Here is a 16624-nt window from a genome sequence, read left to right on the forward strand (position 1 = left end):
GAAGTTCTGTGGTGTGTAAAGTAATTTGCCTTTGCTTCTACCATAGTTAGTACTATTACATTCCTTTCTCAGATTGAAAAAAATGGTTACCCTGGAGAGTTAAACTCCCCCAAAGCATAAGCAATAAAAGAAAAAGATAAATTAGACTTCATCAAAATTTAAAAATTAGGTGCAACAAATGATACTATTAAGAAAGTGAAAAGACACACAGAATGGGAGAAAAATTTTGTAGGTCATATATATCTAATAAGGCATATTTATCCAAAATATTTTAAAAAAAGTCTTTATATCTCAGCAATATAAAGATAGATAACCCAATTTTAAAATGAACAAAGGATCTGAATAGCTGTTTCTCCAAATAAGATATACAAATGGCCAATAAACACATGGAAAGATGTTCAGCATCATTAATCATCAGGGAAATACATGTCAGAACCATAATGAGATGTCACTTTACACCCACTAGGATGGCTAGAATCAAAAAGTCAAATAATAACAAATGTTGATGAGGATGTGGAGAAATTTGAACCTTCATACATTGCTGGTAGAATGCAAAATGGTATAGCCAGCTTGGAAGACAGCCTGTCAGTTCCTCAAAAAGTTAAACATAGAGTTACCATATAACCCAGTGAGTTCATTCCTAGGTATGTGTCCAAGAGAAATGAAAATGTATTTCTGTACAAAAACTCATACATGATTGTTCATAGAAGCTTTATTTATAATAGCCAAAAAGTGAAAACAACCCAAATGCCCACCAGCTGATGAAGGGGTAAATAAAATGTGGTGTATCCATACAATGGAATATTATTTGACGATTAACAGGAAAGAAATGATATATACTACAACATGGATGAGCATTACAAACATTATGCTGGGGCTTCCCTGGTGGCGCAGTGGTTGAGAATCTGCCTGCCAATGCAGGGGACACGGGTTCGAGCCCTGGTCTGGGAAGATCCCACATGCCGTGGAGCAACTAGGCCCGTGAGCCAGAACTACTGAGCCTGCACGTCTGGAGCTTGTGCTCCGCAAGAAGAGAGCCTGCCACGGTGAGAGGCCCGCGCACCATGATGAAGAGTGGCCCCCGCTCACCGCAACTAGAGAAAGGCCTTGCACAGAAACAAAGACCCAACACAGCCAAAAAAATAAATAAAATAAATAAATAAACATTAAAAAAAACCCCATTATGCTGAAAAGACCTATACTCTGAAAACTATAAGTTGCTTGTGAAAGAAATTGAAGATGACATAGACAGATATTGTTAAAATGGCCATACTGCCCAAGGCAATCTACAGATTCAGTGCTATCCCTATCAAATTACCAATGGCATTTTTCACAGAACTAGAACAAAAAATTTTTAAATTTGTATGGAAACACAGAAGACCTCGAATAGCCAAAACAATCTTGAGAAAGAAGACTGGAGCTAGAGGAATCATGCTTCCTGACTTCAGAATGTACTACAAAGCTATAGTAATCAAAGGGGTATGGTGCGGAAAACAAGCATATAGATCAGTGGAACAGGATAGAAAGCCCAGAAATAAACCTACGCACTTACGGTCAATTAATCTACAACAAAAGAATCAAGAATATTCAATGGAGAAGAAGATAGTCTCTTCAGTAAGTGGTCCTGGGAAAACTGGACAGCTACATGTAAAAGAATGAAATCAGAACATTTTCTCACACCATATACAAAAATAAACTCAAAATAAACACCTAAGTGTAAGACCAGATACTCTAAAACTCCTAGAGGAAAACATAAGGAGAATACTTTTTGACATAAATTGCAGCAGTATTTTTTTGGCTCCATCTCCTAGAGTAATGGAAATAAAAACAATAAACAAATGGGACATAATTAAACTTAAAAGCGTTTGCACAGCAAAGGAAACTGTAAACAAAAAAAGACAACCTATGGAATAGAAAATATTTGCAAACAATGCAACCAACAAGGAATTAATTTCCAAAATATACAAACAGCTCATACAGCTTAATAAAAGCTTTTTGATAAAAAACAAACAACCCAATCAAATAATGGGCAGAAGACCTTAAATAGACATTTCTCCAAAGAAGACATACAGGTGGCCAATAGGCACATGAAAAGATGCTCAATATTGCTAGTTTAGAGAAAAGCAGATCAGAACTACAATGAGGTATCACCTCATACTAGTCAGAATGGCCATCGTCAAAAAATCTACAAACAGTAAACTCTGGAGGTGTAGAGAAAAGGGAACCCTCCTACACTGTTGGTGGGAATGTAATTGGTGCAGCCACTATGGAGAACAGTATGGAGGTTCCTTAAAAAACTAAAAGTAGAGTTACCATATGATCCAGCAATCCCACTCCTGGGCATTTATCTGCAGAGAACTAATTGGAAAAGATATATGCACCCCAGTGTTCATAGTAGCACTGTTTACAATAGCCAAGACATGGAAACAAATGTGCTCCAGAGGGAGACCTAAGTCAATGATTCCAGTAGGTATTCTTATATTTAACCAGTGTGGCAGAATACTCAATTAAGATTTAAATAGTAGGTCTTCAAATGCTTTTGTTAATTAAATTAATGTGTTTTTATTTTGTTTTTCTCTGCCTTTTGTTGGTATTGTAGATTCTAGGTCATTTTAACAAGAGACATAATTATCGTTGATCTCAGTTGCTACATTAGCAATTTCCTTATTCCTTTCCCCTCTCACTCTTAAAGACAGCCCTGTGTATGTGCTTTTGCTCATTTTTCTGGTGACAGTATTTGACCCTTTATTTATAAAGACGGAAACAAATAAGTTAATAAAGGTTAGCATTTGAGTGTTAATGGGTTTTTATTTAGAACTAATGGTTTATATAAGTTTAGTTCTGTTGGGGAATGTTAAACAAACGATTTACTAGCTAAATGGATATGAATTACATATGAAATAGCCTGTTGATGCTGCTTACAAGAGTTCTCAGTAATATAAGATTCTTGCTTAAATATACTAGAATATTTTCAGTTTTCCGGAGTGCCAGATATGAAAGAGATTGCATTATTACTTGAAAATATTGATCTTTTCACATCTTCTTCTAGGAGGAGTATCCTTTATGTAATTGTAAATGTTCTAGTTGCCAGCTTGTCTTGTCAGAATTTCTGCTCCAAGCCTTTTGGGTTTCTATGTTGTCTAATTTTTAGTCGATTTTAATCATAAAGCATAAAATGGGCTTTGTTTTCTGTAGAGGAAGAATAGGAAATCACCAAAAATAAATATTTTACCTTGAGCCAAGAGTTTGTTCTGGTTTAAATTTTCCTAATAACTTCTTAAGTCTGGCAGTATTTTTAGCAAGAGAAAGATTGATCTTGAAAAGACTCAGAAGAAAAAGTTAGGACTTAGGTAGTTTAAAAAAAATTTAACTAAATTTTTTAGCATGTCTCGATATTTGTATATTTTATCATCTAAGTGCTTTAGTCCTCTCTTTTTATTCCTTATCTGATTCTTACAACCTTTAACAAGAATGCAGGTATAGATATATCTTCCCATTTACAGCCACAAATTTTAAAAATAGAAGGATTAAATGGAAGAATAAGATCTGCTTTAAAACAATTCCCTTGACCTGTAGCTTGGTCATTTTTAATAGTGTTTTCAGCTTTGTCATTGGGATCATTTACTCCAATTATCAGTCTGTTTTGTTAACTCGAATTGTATATTTATGATTAAAAACAGAATGAGACTTGTTTCTTTAAACAGGACCTTAGGGCTCTTTTAATAGGACCTTTGTTAAAGATATTGGGACTAATCTTAGTGACTCAAAGTGACTTTCTCCTTAGCTGCTTAATCCATAAAAAATTGGTTGGCAGAAGTTATGAGGAATTTTTCTCAGTACTAATGATGGGTAACCTAAAAAGGAGAGCCTCAGCAGTACCTATCCTTTTTTTTTAATTCTTAATAAACAGGCTGCTCTTTGTAGATTCAGGCCCCAGTGAGGGGCAGGCCAACCATAGGGTCAGTTCTCATGCAGGTGGTCAGAAGGAATTTAAGGATTTGGCCTGATATCCCAGTGGATTTTCGTGCGGTTTTTTAGTCTTCACATTTCCTCTTTGTGTCGAGGGTTAGGTGGTTTGGGTTGCTCATGTATAATCCCAGTGACAGCTTCCCTTAGTTTGCTCAAATCCTAGTGTGAATGTTAAGTGCTAAGTAGCTTGCTTAGAAGTGAAAACTGGCTTTTTGATCTTTGTGTTTTCCTTAGTGGCATCACCTTGGAAATGGAACAAGCACCATTTTTTGCAGTTTGAAGAGAAAATTTCCTTATTAAACAAGTATATAATTTATTGGGATTATCCCGAGTTTGTAATCAAGCTTGGGGCTTTCAGCTGATGTTTTCTTTATTTACTGAGGTACCAGCAATTCTAAAGACCTACATGTGAGAACTCTTGGAAATTCTTTTCTCGCTAGAAAAAACCCAGCATTTCCTAATTTGAGTATTGTCTACTTTATGTTTACTGTTCTGCTCTATGCCAGTATTATAAAAGGAGTATATTATATATATTTGTGTTGGGGAAATGATACAACACATGAAAGAATTGAATATTGTGGTTCTTTTTTACCCTTTGAGGTAAGGAAATGCCTGTTTAAAAGTGAAATTTTGGACCTTGTCAAGAATTTTGTCTCCCTGACATGAATTTTCAAGATGTTTTAGCCCAAATACTTCTTTGTTGAGCACCTTATCAGTGTTCTATACCATGCTAGTCATTTTTGTTTTCTCTGTTCAGACGCCAACTTAATTTAGATTCCTCATCCTGCTCAGGACTCATCATATTGCTAATAAATGAACTGAGATTACATGGGGAATGATACGTTATTATGGTGTAGGTATACTGTGGATATTGCTTCATGGTGATTTTTTGTTGTTCTTTTTCAGTGTTCCACTGGCAAGCTACAATAATGGGGCCAGTAAGTATTCAGATTAATTTCAGAATAAATAGTTTATGTAATTCACTCATTTTAATCCACCTTTTCTTGTCATCAACAGAATGACAGTCCCTATCAGGGTGGAGTATTTTTCTTGACAATTCATTTCCCAACAGATTACCCCTTCAAACCACCTAAGGTAATTGGGATATGGCAATTGTTTTGTATCTACTTTTGACAATACTATTGAAACAGTTTACAAAAAATTCTCCTTTTTTGATAGGTTGCGTTTACAACAAGAATTTATCATCCAAATATTAACAGTAATGGCAGCATTTGTCTTGATATTCTACGGTCACAGTGGTCTCCAGCACTAACTATTTCAAAAGGTAATAGAATGAGTATTTGATATCAATATAAAAAGCCTACTGTGTTTTTTGTCTTTTTAAGATTACTTATTCTTGGAAAGATTGCTCAGATTCCTTTTTTAAGAGGAGGTAGCAATCCCCCTTATTCTTAAAAAGACCTTTAGACCCACTGGAGAGAGCTGGATTTTCAAGCATAGGTATTCCTTGGTGTCGTGTCTGCTCTCTGTCCATTGCTCCTGCTATTCAAGCATAGGTTGGAATATGGCTACTTGGTATGAATTTTTTTTAGAGCATAGTAAAAGTAGAAGACAAACAGTGTCTCTTCCAACCTTGAGATCCATGAATGGAAAGGATAGATATTGTTCCAGAATAAGAAAAAAAGAGCCATTGTAGAGGAATGCTTGTATACTATAAGCATAGACAGTAGTTTCTTGAAGAGCAAAGTATAGGTGAATTCATATTCACATTCTTTAAGGTTTTACCAGCTCTTTTTTTTTTTTTTTAATTTTATTTATCTTATTTTTTGCTGTGTTGGGTCTTTGTTGCTGCACGTGCGCTTTTCTCTGGTTGTGGCGAGCGGGGGCTACTCTTCATTGCGGTGCGCGGGCTTCTCATTGCGGTGGCTTCCCTTGTTGCAGAGCATGGGGTCTAGGTGCGCGGGCTTCAGTAGTTGTGGCAGGCGGGCTCAGTAGTTGTGGCGCACGGGCTTAGTTGCTCCGCGGCATGTGGGATCTTCCCGGACCAGGGCACGAACCTGTGTCCCCTGCATTGGCAGGCGGATTCTTAATCACTGCGCCGCCAGGGAAGCCCCTACCAGCTCTTATCTTTAGGTTTCTGTCAGGAACAGAATCACCCTCTAAGATAATCAATTTAATAAAAATTTTTATTTGAGCATCTTAATCTTTGGTATATTGTGTGTGTGTGTGTGTGTGTGTGTGAAAATGTGTAGAGAAAGTTAGTTACCAACTTTGTGATGGAAGATCCAGTAGTTCTTTCTTTCTTTATTTACTTACTTACTTATTTACTTACTTATTTGGCTGCGTTGGGTCTTCGTTGCTGCATGCGGGCTTTCTCTAGTTGTAGTGAGCAGGGGCTACTCTTCCTTGCAGTGCACTGGCCTCTCATTGTGGCAGCTTCTCTTGTTGCGGATCACAGGCTTTAGGTGCGCGGGCTTCAGTAGCTGTGGCACGCAGGCTCAGTAGTTGTGGCTTGCGTGCTCTAGAGCGCAGGCTCAGTAGTTGTGGCACACGAGCTTAGTTGCTCCACAGCATGTGGGATCTTCCCGGACCAGAGATTGAACCCATGTCCCCTGCATTGGCAGGCGGATTCTTAACCACTGCACCACCAGGGAAGTCACAGGGTCCTTAGTTGTGGTACTCGAACTCTTAGTGGTGGCATGCATGTGGGATCTAGTTCCCAGACCAGGGAGCGAACCTGGGCCCCCTGCATTGGGAGTACAGAGTCTTAACCACTGTGCCATCAGGGAAGTCCCCCTCCAATAGTTCTTTAAAATAAGACTTATATGAATAGGTTGGGGATTTTTTTATATCCCTGAACTGAATATTATCTTATTTGTTGATTTAATGTTCAACCCCTCAACATCATACCCAAATGAAATCACAAGTGGATTAAATGTTGTCAAAATACAGATACGAGAAATAGGCTGCAAGTATGATAATGGGCCAATATGTTTAACAGATATGAAGAACATATATAAATCAGTAAGGAAAAACCTAGATCCCAGTGGACAGAAAGGAACAGAATAATCAAAGAAATAAAAATTAAAATAAGTTCCCATTTTTCACCTTTTTAATTAACAAAGATCTTTACAAAAGAAAACTAAATGTTGGTGAACTACATTGAAATGAGTGCTTATATATGCTACAGATAGAAGTATAGATTTGTATAGTCCAGTCTGCCAGTATGTATTAAGAAATAAGAGATTTAATCATTAATACCCTTTGACCCAGTAACTCTAGGTTCATTCATTTGTACTAAAAAAATAAGCCCAACTGTTAAAAAAAGTTCTCTGTGCAAGTGCATTTGCAACAGTGTTATTTCTGAAAAATAGAAATTACATATAGACTCAACAGTAGAGGAGAAAATATATTGGTTCTGGCAAATGCATTCAAAAGAGTATTGATCCTTGAAAATATTGTGGGAAATAGGAAAATACAATGTTTGAAAAAAGCAGAAAAGAGATAAAGTGTTACACACTGTAACTTGTGTTGTACAGAAAGTATATTAAATAGCTAGAAAGAAATAGTTTGGGTATTTGGGGATGAAATTTGGTACATGAAAATATTTTTCTTTTCTGTCTACTTAAATTTTATCATTTCTTTAATGCATACATTTAGACAAGAGGCAACATAGTTTCATGGTAAAGAACATAGATTCTGGATGCAACTGCCTGTATTAGGGTCTCAGCTCTACCTCTTATTGGATGAGACTTGAGACAGATTGGCTTCTGTATTCCACAGAGTTTTCATCTTTAGAATAGGGATGATAAAAACTATTTCACTGTTATTATGAAGATTAAAAAAGCAAAAATGCATAGTTAACTGGTTCCTTGTAAGCACCCATATAACTGGGATAAAGGCACTATTGTAAAAAGTATTGGAGGGGACTTCCCTGGTGGTGCAGTGGTTACGAATCTGCCTGCCAATGCAGGGGACACAGGTTTGATCCCTGGTCGGGGAAGATCCCACATGCCGCGGAGCAACTAAGCCCGTGCGCCACAGCTACTGAGCCCACGTGCCTCAACTACTGAAGCCCAAGTGCCTAGAATCCGTGCTCCGCAACAAGAGAAGCCACCTCAATGAGAAGCCCGCACACTGCAATGAAGAGTAGTCCCCGCTCGCCGCAACTAGAGAAAGCCCGCGCACCGCAACGAAGACCCAACGCAGCCAAAATAATTTATTTTTTTTAAAAAAAAGCAAAAAATGCATAGTTGACTGGTACCTTGTAAGCACCTAAGGATAAAGGCACTATTGTAAAAAGTATTGGAGGGGACTTCCCTGGTGGCGCAGTGGTTAAGAATCTGCCTGCCAATGCAGGGGACACGGTTTCGATCCCTGGTCCGGGAAGATCCAACATGCCATGGAGCAACTAAGCCCGTGCACCACAACTACTGAGCCTGCGCTCTAGAGCCCACACACCGCAACTACTGAAGCCCATGCGCCTAGAGCCTGTACTCCACCACAAGAGAAGCCACCACAATGAGAAGCCCGTGCACCACAATGAAGAATAGCCCCCCACTTGCCGCAACTAGAGAAGGCCCACATGCAGCAACGAAGACCCAGAAAAAGAAAAAAAAAAGTACTAGATAGGACTTCCCTGGTGGCGCGGTGGTTAAGAATCCGCCTGCCAATGCAGGGGACTTGGTTTGAGCCCTGGTCCAGGAAGATCCCACATGCTGCGGAGCAGCTAAGCCTGTGCGCCACAACTACTGAGCCTGCAGCCTAGAGCCCGTGCTCCACAACAAGAGAAGCCACCGCAGTGAGAAGCCCGCACACCGCAACGAAGCATGGCCCCCACTCGCCACAACTAGAGAAAGCTCACACACAGCAACAAAGACCCAGTGCAGCCAAAAATAAAGTAAATAATTAAAAAAAAATTATTGGATATTTGTCATGTTATAATTACGGTAAGACTTGCATACTCTTTTTTTTTTTAATTTTATTTATTTATTTATTTTTGGCTGTGTTGGGTCTTCGTTTCTGTGCAAGGGCTTTCTCTAGTTGTGGCAAGCGGGGGCCACTCTTCATCGCGGTGCACGGGCCTCTCATTATTGTGGCCTCTCTTGTTGCGGAGCACAGGCTCCAGTCGCACAGGCTCAGTAGTTGTGGCTCAGGGGCCTAGTTGCTCCACGGCATGTGGGATCTTCCCAGACCAGGGCTTGAACCCGTGTCCCCTGCATTGGCAGGCAGATTCTCAACCACTGCGCCACCAGGGAAGCCCCTTGCTTACTCTTAAAAGTTAATTTTTTGAAGGAAACAGAAACTCTGGGGCATTAAATTAAGATTTCTGGGGTCCTAGGCAAAAATACAAACAAAAAATCAGAGGACCACATTTTTCAAAATTGTGACTGAAATAGTTTTCCAGATAAGTGGCCCCTTTTCTTTTTGTAGGCCTCCTTGCAATTCAAGGGCTGCTTGTGAAAGTGTTCATATGCCTATTGTTCTTGTGATTTCCTGGCCTGGTTGCTCTTCTTTTACCAAGTAGCTGTAGAGATGGAAATCTAGATATAAATGGGGCCAAGAGAGGTGGGAGAGAGCGAGAGAGAGAGAGAGAGCGAGAGAGAGAGAGAGAGCGAGAGAGCGAGAGAGAGAGAGAGAGAGAGAGAGAGAGAGAGAGAGAGAGAGAGAGAGAGAGTGTGTGTGTGTGTGTGTGTGTGTGTGTGTGTGTGACCATAGCTTTTGTTTTTTTTCTTTCCCTTCTGTGCCTGGTGTTGATTTTTGCAGTTGTAATAAATCATAAGGGATGTTAGTTTATTTGACTTGATATATTCTGTCTAGATAGCTATCTTTTAAAATAACTGCAGTGCCAGTTTGTTGAATTTGGTTATATCAACATACCTAGGTTTAGTGTTTTAAAGAAGGCCTGAATCCTATGTGTGATATAATTATCCCTTTAACATAGTCCGTTTTTTTTCTCTTTTTAAAAATTAATTAATTTTTGGCTGCATTGGGTCTTCGTTGCTGCACGCGGGCTTTTCTCTAGTTGCGGCAAGTGGGGGCTACTCTTCATTGCGGTGCGCGGGCTTCTCATTGAGGTGGCTTCTCTTGTTGCTGAGCACGGGCTCTAGGCACGCGGGCTTCAGTAGTTGCGGCACGCAGGCTCAGTAGTTGTGGCGCACGGGCTTAGTTGCTCCGCGGCATGTGGGGTCTTCCCAGACCAGGGCTCGAACCCATGTCCCCTGCATTGGCAGGCAGATTCTTACCCACTGTACCACCAGGGAAGTCCCCATAGTCTGTTTTTTTTTTTTTTTTTTTTTTTTTAATTAATTAATTTATTTATTTTTGGCTGTGCTGGGTCTTCGGTTCGTGCGAGGGCTTTCTCTAGTTGCGGCAAGTGGGGGCCGCTCTTCATCGCGGTGCGCGGGCCTTTCACTATCGCGGCCCCTCCCGTTGCGGGGCACAGGCTCCAGACGCGCAGGCTCAGCAGCTGTGGCTCACGGGCCCAGCCGCTCCGTGGCATGTGGGATCTTCCCAGACCAGGGCTCGAACCCGTGTCTCCTGCATTAGCAGGCAGATTCTCAACCACTGCGCCACCAGGGAAGCCCCATAGTCTGTTTTTGAGGGCAGTAATCTTGACCCGAAATGCCCTCCACTTTAAGTATATAGGTAAGGGACCTAAATATACAGAAAACTTGAAGCAGATTAAGTGCATCATAAAGCCACTTGATTATATGTTTTTAGAATTGGAACTGACTGTGGGTTATGACACTAATGAAAATGGGTATGTACTGATGAGGAATATATATATTGGTGAAAATTTAGTTACTTCAGTGAAGAGTCTCTACACGCTGTAGAAATAGAAGTTATTCTCTTTATAGAGAAAGAAGGTGTAGTATATTATAAGCCAAAATCAATTTTCTACAAATTAAAGGATCTAAGTAGTGTACTAAGAACCCTTTCACCAGGTCCAGATAACCACCATCCTACCTTCCTTTCCTGGAAAGAAAGAGAGAAAAATTACTTACTTAAACCTTATATTTTTAAAATGATACAAATGAACTTATTTATAAAACAGCAACAGGGGCTTCCCTGGTGGTGCAGTGGTTGGGAATCTGCCTGCCAATGCAGGGGACACAGGTTCGAGCCCTGGTCTGGGAAGATCCCACATGCCATGGAGCAGCTGGGCCCGTGTGCCACAGCTGCTGAGCCTGCGCGTCTGTAGCCTGTGCTCCGCAACAAGAGAGGCCGCGATAGTGAGAGGCCCGCGCACCGCGATGAAGAGTGGCCCCCGCTTGCCGCAACTGGAGAAAGCCCTCGCGCAGAAACAAAGACCCAACACAACCATAAATAAATAAATACATAAATTTAAAAAAAAATTAAAAAAAAAAAACAGCAACAGACTCACAGACATAGAAGACAAATTTATGGTTGACAAAGGGGAAATGGGGCGGGGAGGAATAAATTAGGAGTTTGCAACTAATAGTTACACACTACTATATATAAAATAGGTAAACAAGGACCTACTGTATAGCACAGGAAACTATATTCAGTATCTTGTAATAACCTATAATGCACAAGAATCTGAAAAAGAGTATATATGTATATGTATATGTATAACTGAATCACTTTGCTGTATACCTGAAACTAACACAACATTGCAAATCAACTATACTTCAATTTTTTAAAAAATTTGTCTTTTTAAAGTTGCCTTATTGAAATAGTTGGAAGAGTAAATAAAGGGAATTTATAACAAATACTAATTTGGTCGTTATATCTAATTTTAGGTGAAGAATCAGTTGTATTCTTGCCAGCTTGATAGGCCAGATAAGTTTCTTCTTCTATAGTCAGTAATTTCATGAACATTCAAAGATCTATAACTCCCTGTTGTCATTTCCAGGAAATACATGAAATCTTTCCTAATTGCTGTTAGAATGTTCTGTGCTTGAAGAGGGCATCAGGTGATACACCTGACAATGGGAAAAGAAGATATTTTGGGAATGCCATCTGCCATTTGTGGGCAGCAGGAATGAAGAGTCAGAAAACATCTTGCCTGATGTTTTTTGTTTTCCATATACTCTTAAGGCAAGGAAATAGCTTTTTTTGTTAACAACTGAATGATAAAGGGCGTGTAAACTTTCTCATCTCTCAGAAGCCCTTGATCTCCATAGAACAGATTTGATAGGAAAAAGAATATTCCTTTTCCTGATGAATTTGATGTTTGGGGAGTAACGTGGACTCTGAATCATTGTCTCTTGCTACAGAACATTAGAGAGAAATAAGGTAGCTGAGTTCTGGTAGCATCAGAATAGAAGGATTGGAATTTATTTCAGTATGTCAGAGACCACTGGATTTAATGTAATTAGTGGCCTTAGCCTCCTCTTTGCTTTCAATAAGGAATACATAAGTTAATGAAGTTGAACAGAGGAAGTTGTACTGTTGAGATCTGTCTGCTACATTCCAGGTTGTCACTGAGGAAATGGCTTAGATGAGTTTCTAAATCATTACTGAAAATAATTTGAGACTTTAGTTTGAGATATGTTGTATCCTCTATAATATGTGTGGCCAGCCCCATTTGGGAGCAAGTACTGGCCTTTATGTTCTTAGACTAAATCGTTTTCAACTAAAAATGAAACAAATCCATTGCATCTGAATATATAGTACCTGCCATGGAGAAAGCAGTGATTGTTGGATTTCATCGTTGTCATTTCTTACTAAGAGCATTCAGTAGTGTGGTTGTCTTTGGAATTTTGAAAGCCATTTATCCCTGAACATGGGCTTCTAAAAATTGAACTTCATAAGCTGGGAAAAGTGTTATTGGTCTAGGATTTGGAAGATCTGGATTCTAATTCCACTCTAATTTTACTCACTAACCAGGGACATGAGGCAAGCAAGACACTTCACCAGCCTGGGCCAGCTTCCTCAGGGGTTCAAGCATAGAGAAATCTTCTTAGAATCTTTGTTGATTACTGTTACTGTAAACTTAGGTAGAGCTTACAAAGCTGTTAGGCAGTACAATATAAATAGGGTCTTAGAATTTTCTCTTGTGTTGGCATCTCATGTTTCTTTCAACCTTTTTGCTTTTGTTCCTCTACTAATTTGTATGTTTTTTTCATTCTAGTACTTTTGTCCATCTGTTCTCTGTTGTGTGATCCCAATCCAGATGATCCTTTAGTGCCTGAGATTGCTCGGATCTACAAAACAGATAGAGAAAAGTAAGTATGGTCTCCAGACAGCAGAGTATCTGTGGTAGGGTGGAGATGTTTTTGTCTTAAGGGCTGAGTATGGGTCAGATACTTAAAATGAAGTCCTAATATACTCACCTGGGGACAGGAAAGAGGAGTATTTGCATCGAGTATCATTATAAGTAAATGATTTTATATCTGATTGTTTCATGACTCCTACTGCCTAGAAAAACTTTTCTATAGTATATTTTCCAACAGCTTTAGGTCTTCTGCTTGGCTTTTGACGTGTAAAGATTTTGCATCAAGAGCCCATTTGTCTTAGGTAGGTATTTATAAATTAATGGGAAAGAGAATTGATTTTCTACCATTTGGAATAGTGTAAAAAAGAAAGTGAATAAATGTTACAAGACATGAAAGCCTCAAGTTTCCTTTAAAACAAAACTTGTAGAATTTACATATTTTAGAATTGTATTGTGAATTATTGAAGACTGGTCAGGATATCAAAAGAGATAGTAACTGAAAGTGTTGTAATCTTTTTTTGTCTGTTTGTTTTGTGTATCATTCAACAAGATTATGAAGGAAATAGATGGGAGGTAGTGGATAATTTTCTAAAGTTAAAATATAAAAGATTAAACGATTAATTGAATTATTGGTTAGAGAGGCATATAGATAGGATATTTTAAATGGAGCTGCATTGAGAGTGGGGAATTCTAACAGCAATTGGTTCTTAGTTTAGTTTTTTTCTGTATTTAGGTCTGAATAGTATCTATAACTGTATTCTTGGCTGCATTCAGAATAAAATTAGATCATGCTTTTTTCAATTTGGGAATTTACTTAGAAATACATTTTTTGATTAGAGAACCATTTTGTCCAATATTTAGAATTATGGGCATTTTTCCCAAGTCATTGTGGCGGTAATGGTCAGCAGAACTTTTTTAATCAAAGAATTAAAGATCCTTTTGCCCTGCTTATTTTACTACTAGAATGTTCTTCTGGAGCAATAAACCCATTCATTTTAGCAACCAAATTGTTAAAATAAGTCCTGCCAGAACTGGTTGTTTTATTGATGCAGGGGAAAGTATTATGCCAATTTAATCATTATTATATGATTTCAAGAACCATATAATGTAGAATTATATTGTTCCAAGAACTCCAAATAAGTCAAACGGGTTGAAGATTGTCTGTTAGAAATATGTCGATCAAGTATAGACTGAGGGTATGCCAGCAAGTGCTAAAATTCAATTAGAATCCTGTATTAGTAGCATTTATAGGATATTTCCCACTATCATTGAATAAATGCTTATTAGAAATTTGGGGTAGGAAGATGGCTTAGCTTGAATATACTATAAGTTATTCCCTTCAAGTTACTGGATAGGATAATGAATGAACTCTGTTGCTTTCTAACTGACTCCTCACCTATGTTAAGCTAAGCTTCTCTTTGTGTGTACAGGTACAACAGAATAGCTCGGGAATGGACTCAGAAGTATGCGATGTAATTAAAGAAATTATTGGATAACCTCTACAAATAAAGATAGGGGAACTCTGAAAGAGAAAGTCCTTTTGATTTCCATTTGACTGCTTTCTATGAGCCCACGCCTCATCTTCCCCTGTGCACATGTTTACCTGATACAGCAGTGCTGCGTGTTGTACATACTTGGAACAACAAACTAGAAATACTGTACTTCTGTACCAACATTGCCTCCTAGCAGAGAAGTGTGTGTGTGACAAGCCAGTTCTCCAGGCATAACCTAGGTGTGAGACTAAAAGCTTTCCTTATTGACTTAAATTTGGATAACGGCAGAGTGAGGGGTGGTGGGTATGGTGTGTGCTTGGATGGGGAAGAAAAGCTCCACTGACCTGTAGGAGATTGTTTTTTAAGTGAAATCCCATTAAACTCAAAACAGTTATGAAAAGCAAGGCGAAGAACATGAAGCTGTTTCTGTATTCATTTTATTCCGAAGGACTTAACGTCTTAGGTGAAAGTTATGACCAATCAGATTAAACTCTACCTACATCCTGTATTTTAAGGTCTAAGTTTAACTGGTCAACATTTAAATGGATTGGAGCTATTAGTAAAGTGTGATGGGCTTTGTTTCCAACTCTTTTACATCTCCCCACCCGTCAACCTTCGTCCTTCAGCCCCTCTTTCTCTCTTCCATATTCTTTGGTTTGTATGTGGTTTCTCAGTTAATACATAGCTAATAGCTCTTATTTTTCTTATGTTTTTAACTGCTTAGGTCTATCTGGATGTAAGGGTGAAAATTCATTCGATGGAAATACTTGTGTATATTTAAAGACCCAATTGCTCCTCTGGAGCCTGTACGTTCAAGAATGATTAATCTGTGTAATAAACTGATTACTACAGTCATTACATATAATTTTGTGTGAATAGGCTTTCTGATTTTAAGAATTTTGTCTAGCTGAGATTAGTGGTGGATTTTTTCCCACCCCTGAAATGTTTTCATTTATACTGGTTGCATTTCAAAATCATGAAACAATTCAGTTTACATAGTAAAAAGGATATCTTGAAAGTAATTTTACTGAACAAGATAAACGCATAAGCTTAAAAGAATTTTCATGAAACTTATGTGTGCAGTATTCCAGGAACATGACTGTTAAACTAAATAAGAAATTTGCTTTATTATTGAAACTAAGCTGCATTTCACCGAAACCTTGTGACATTCCTTTGGTACATAGGACATAAAACAAAGGCATTGCTATTTGGTAAGTTAAGCTTCTGTGATTGTGATTGTAAAAACAACATTGACCAAACCTGGGAAACATGAGCACAATCTTGTATTGGAGAGTCTACATAATTACTTTGCACTAACATTGCAGGATGTTCATCCAATTTTAAATTGTACTGTATGTGGCTTTTTGGTCTTCCCTTGACGCTAGTAAAATGTAGTTTGAAACTTGTAAACAGCTGTATTTGCCAGAAACATCGTTCCTGTGAACTAGGCAAGTTACTTTTTTTCCTCCTACTTCTCCTAATCTAATTGTAAACCAGGCCAGCCTGAAAGCAATGGCTGATGCTCTCTAGCTGTCAGGTTCTTTCAAATGCATCTTTACACTCTTGCACAAAAATTGAGGAATAAATGTCCACTGCTTTTGGTTTTAAACTTGTTTAACTTGTCTTATCTCTCAGTGTCACTATTCCATCTCAGAACTAAGGTGTGATACCTGAAACCTTTAAAGTGCTGCATTTTCGCTGCTGGCTACTTATTATTAGCATTTCTAGCATCCTTGACCTTGCAAAGAAGTTTGACTATTAATAGTTGTGGGTAAAGGAGTTAGAATTGAGCTCTAACCTAAAATTACCCTCATTCTCAGTATCATGGGTAAGTGGGAATTCAGTTTTTGACTGTTGACCATGGGTTAGTTGCACAGATCCTGAAAGCCCCATTCTTCGTCATCTTAGACAGCAGCCAGCTTATTACCATTTATTAGGTCATAATGTAGATATTTTCACAAGAGTACTTTAAAGTGCTGAAGTAAAAGTCATCCTGGTGTTCATGAAACATTTGGCT

The 16624-nt window shown here is 38.5% G+C and overlaps 1 protein-coding gene across 2 annotated transcripts in view; it reads left to right on the forward strand.

Annotated features, from left to right (window-relative positions):
* UBE2D2 (ubiquitin conjugating enzyme E2 D2) overlaps positions 1 to 16216 on the forward strand; it is a 65224-nt gene extending 49008 nt beyond the window's left edge. The window contains exons 4-9 of one of the 2 annotated variants that reach the window (XM_057540545.1): positions 4876 to 4907; positions 4987 to 5064; positions 5149 to 5254; positions 13031 to 13124; positions 13353 to 13416; positions 14545 to 16216. In XM_057540545.1, coding sequence (XP_057396528.1) covers positions 4876 to 4907; positions 4987 to 5064; positions 5149 to 5254; positions 13031 to 13124; positions 13353 to 13416 — 374 coding nt within the window. In that variant the 3' untranslated portion in view covers positions 14545 to 16216. The remainder of the gene's footprint in view (positions 1 to 4875; positions 4908 to 4986; positions 5065 to 5148; positions 5255 to 13030; positions 13125 to 13352; positions 13417 to 14544) is intronic. The other variant, XM_057540546.1, reaches the window with a different exon arrangement.
* Positions 16217 to 16624: the final 408 nt, after the last annotated feature.

This window comes from Balaenoptera acutorostrata, chromosome 2, assembly GCF_949987535.1.
Source record: "Balaenoptera acutorostrata chromosome 2, mBalAcu1.1, whole genome shotgun sequence".
NCBI classification, from domain to species: Eukaryota; Metazoa; Chordata; class Mammalia; order Artiodactyla; family Balaenopteridae; genus Balaenoptera; species Balaenoptera acutorostrata.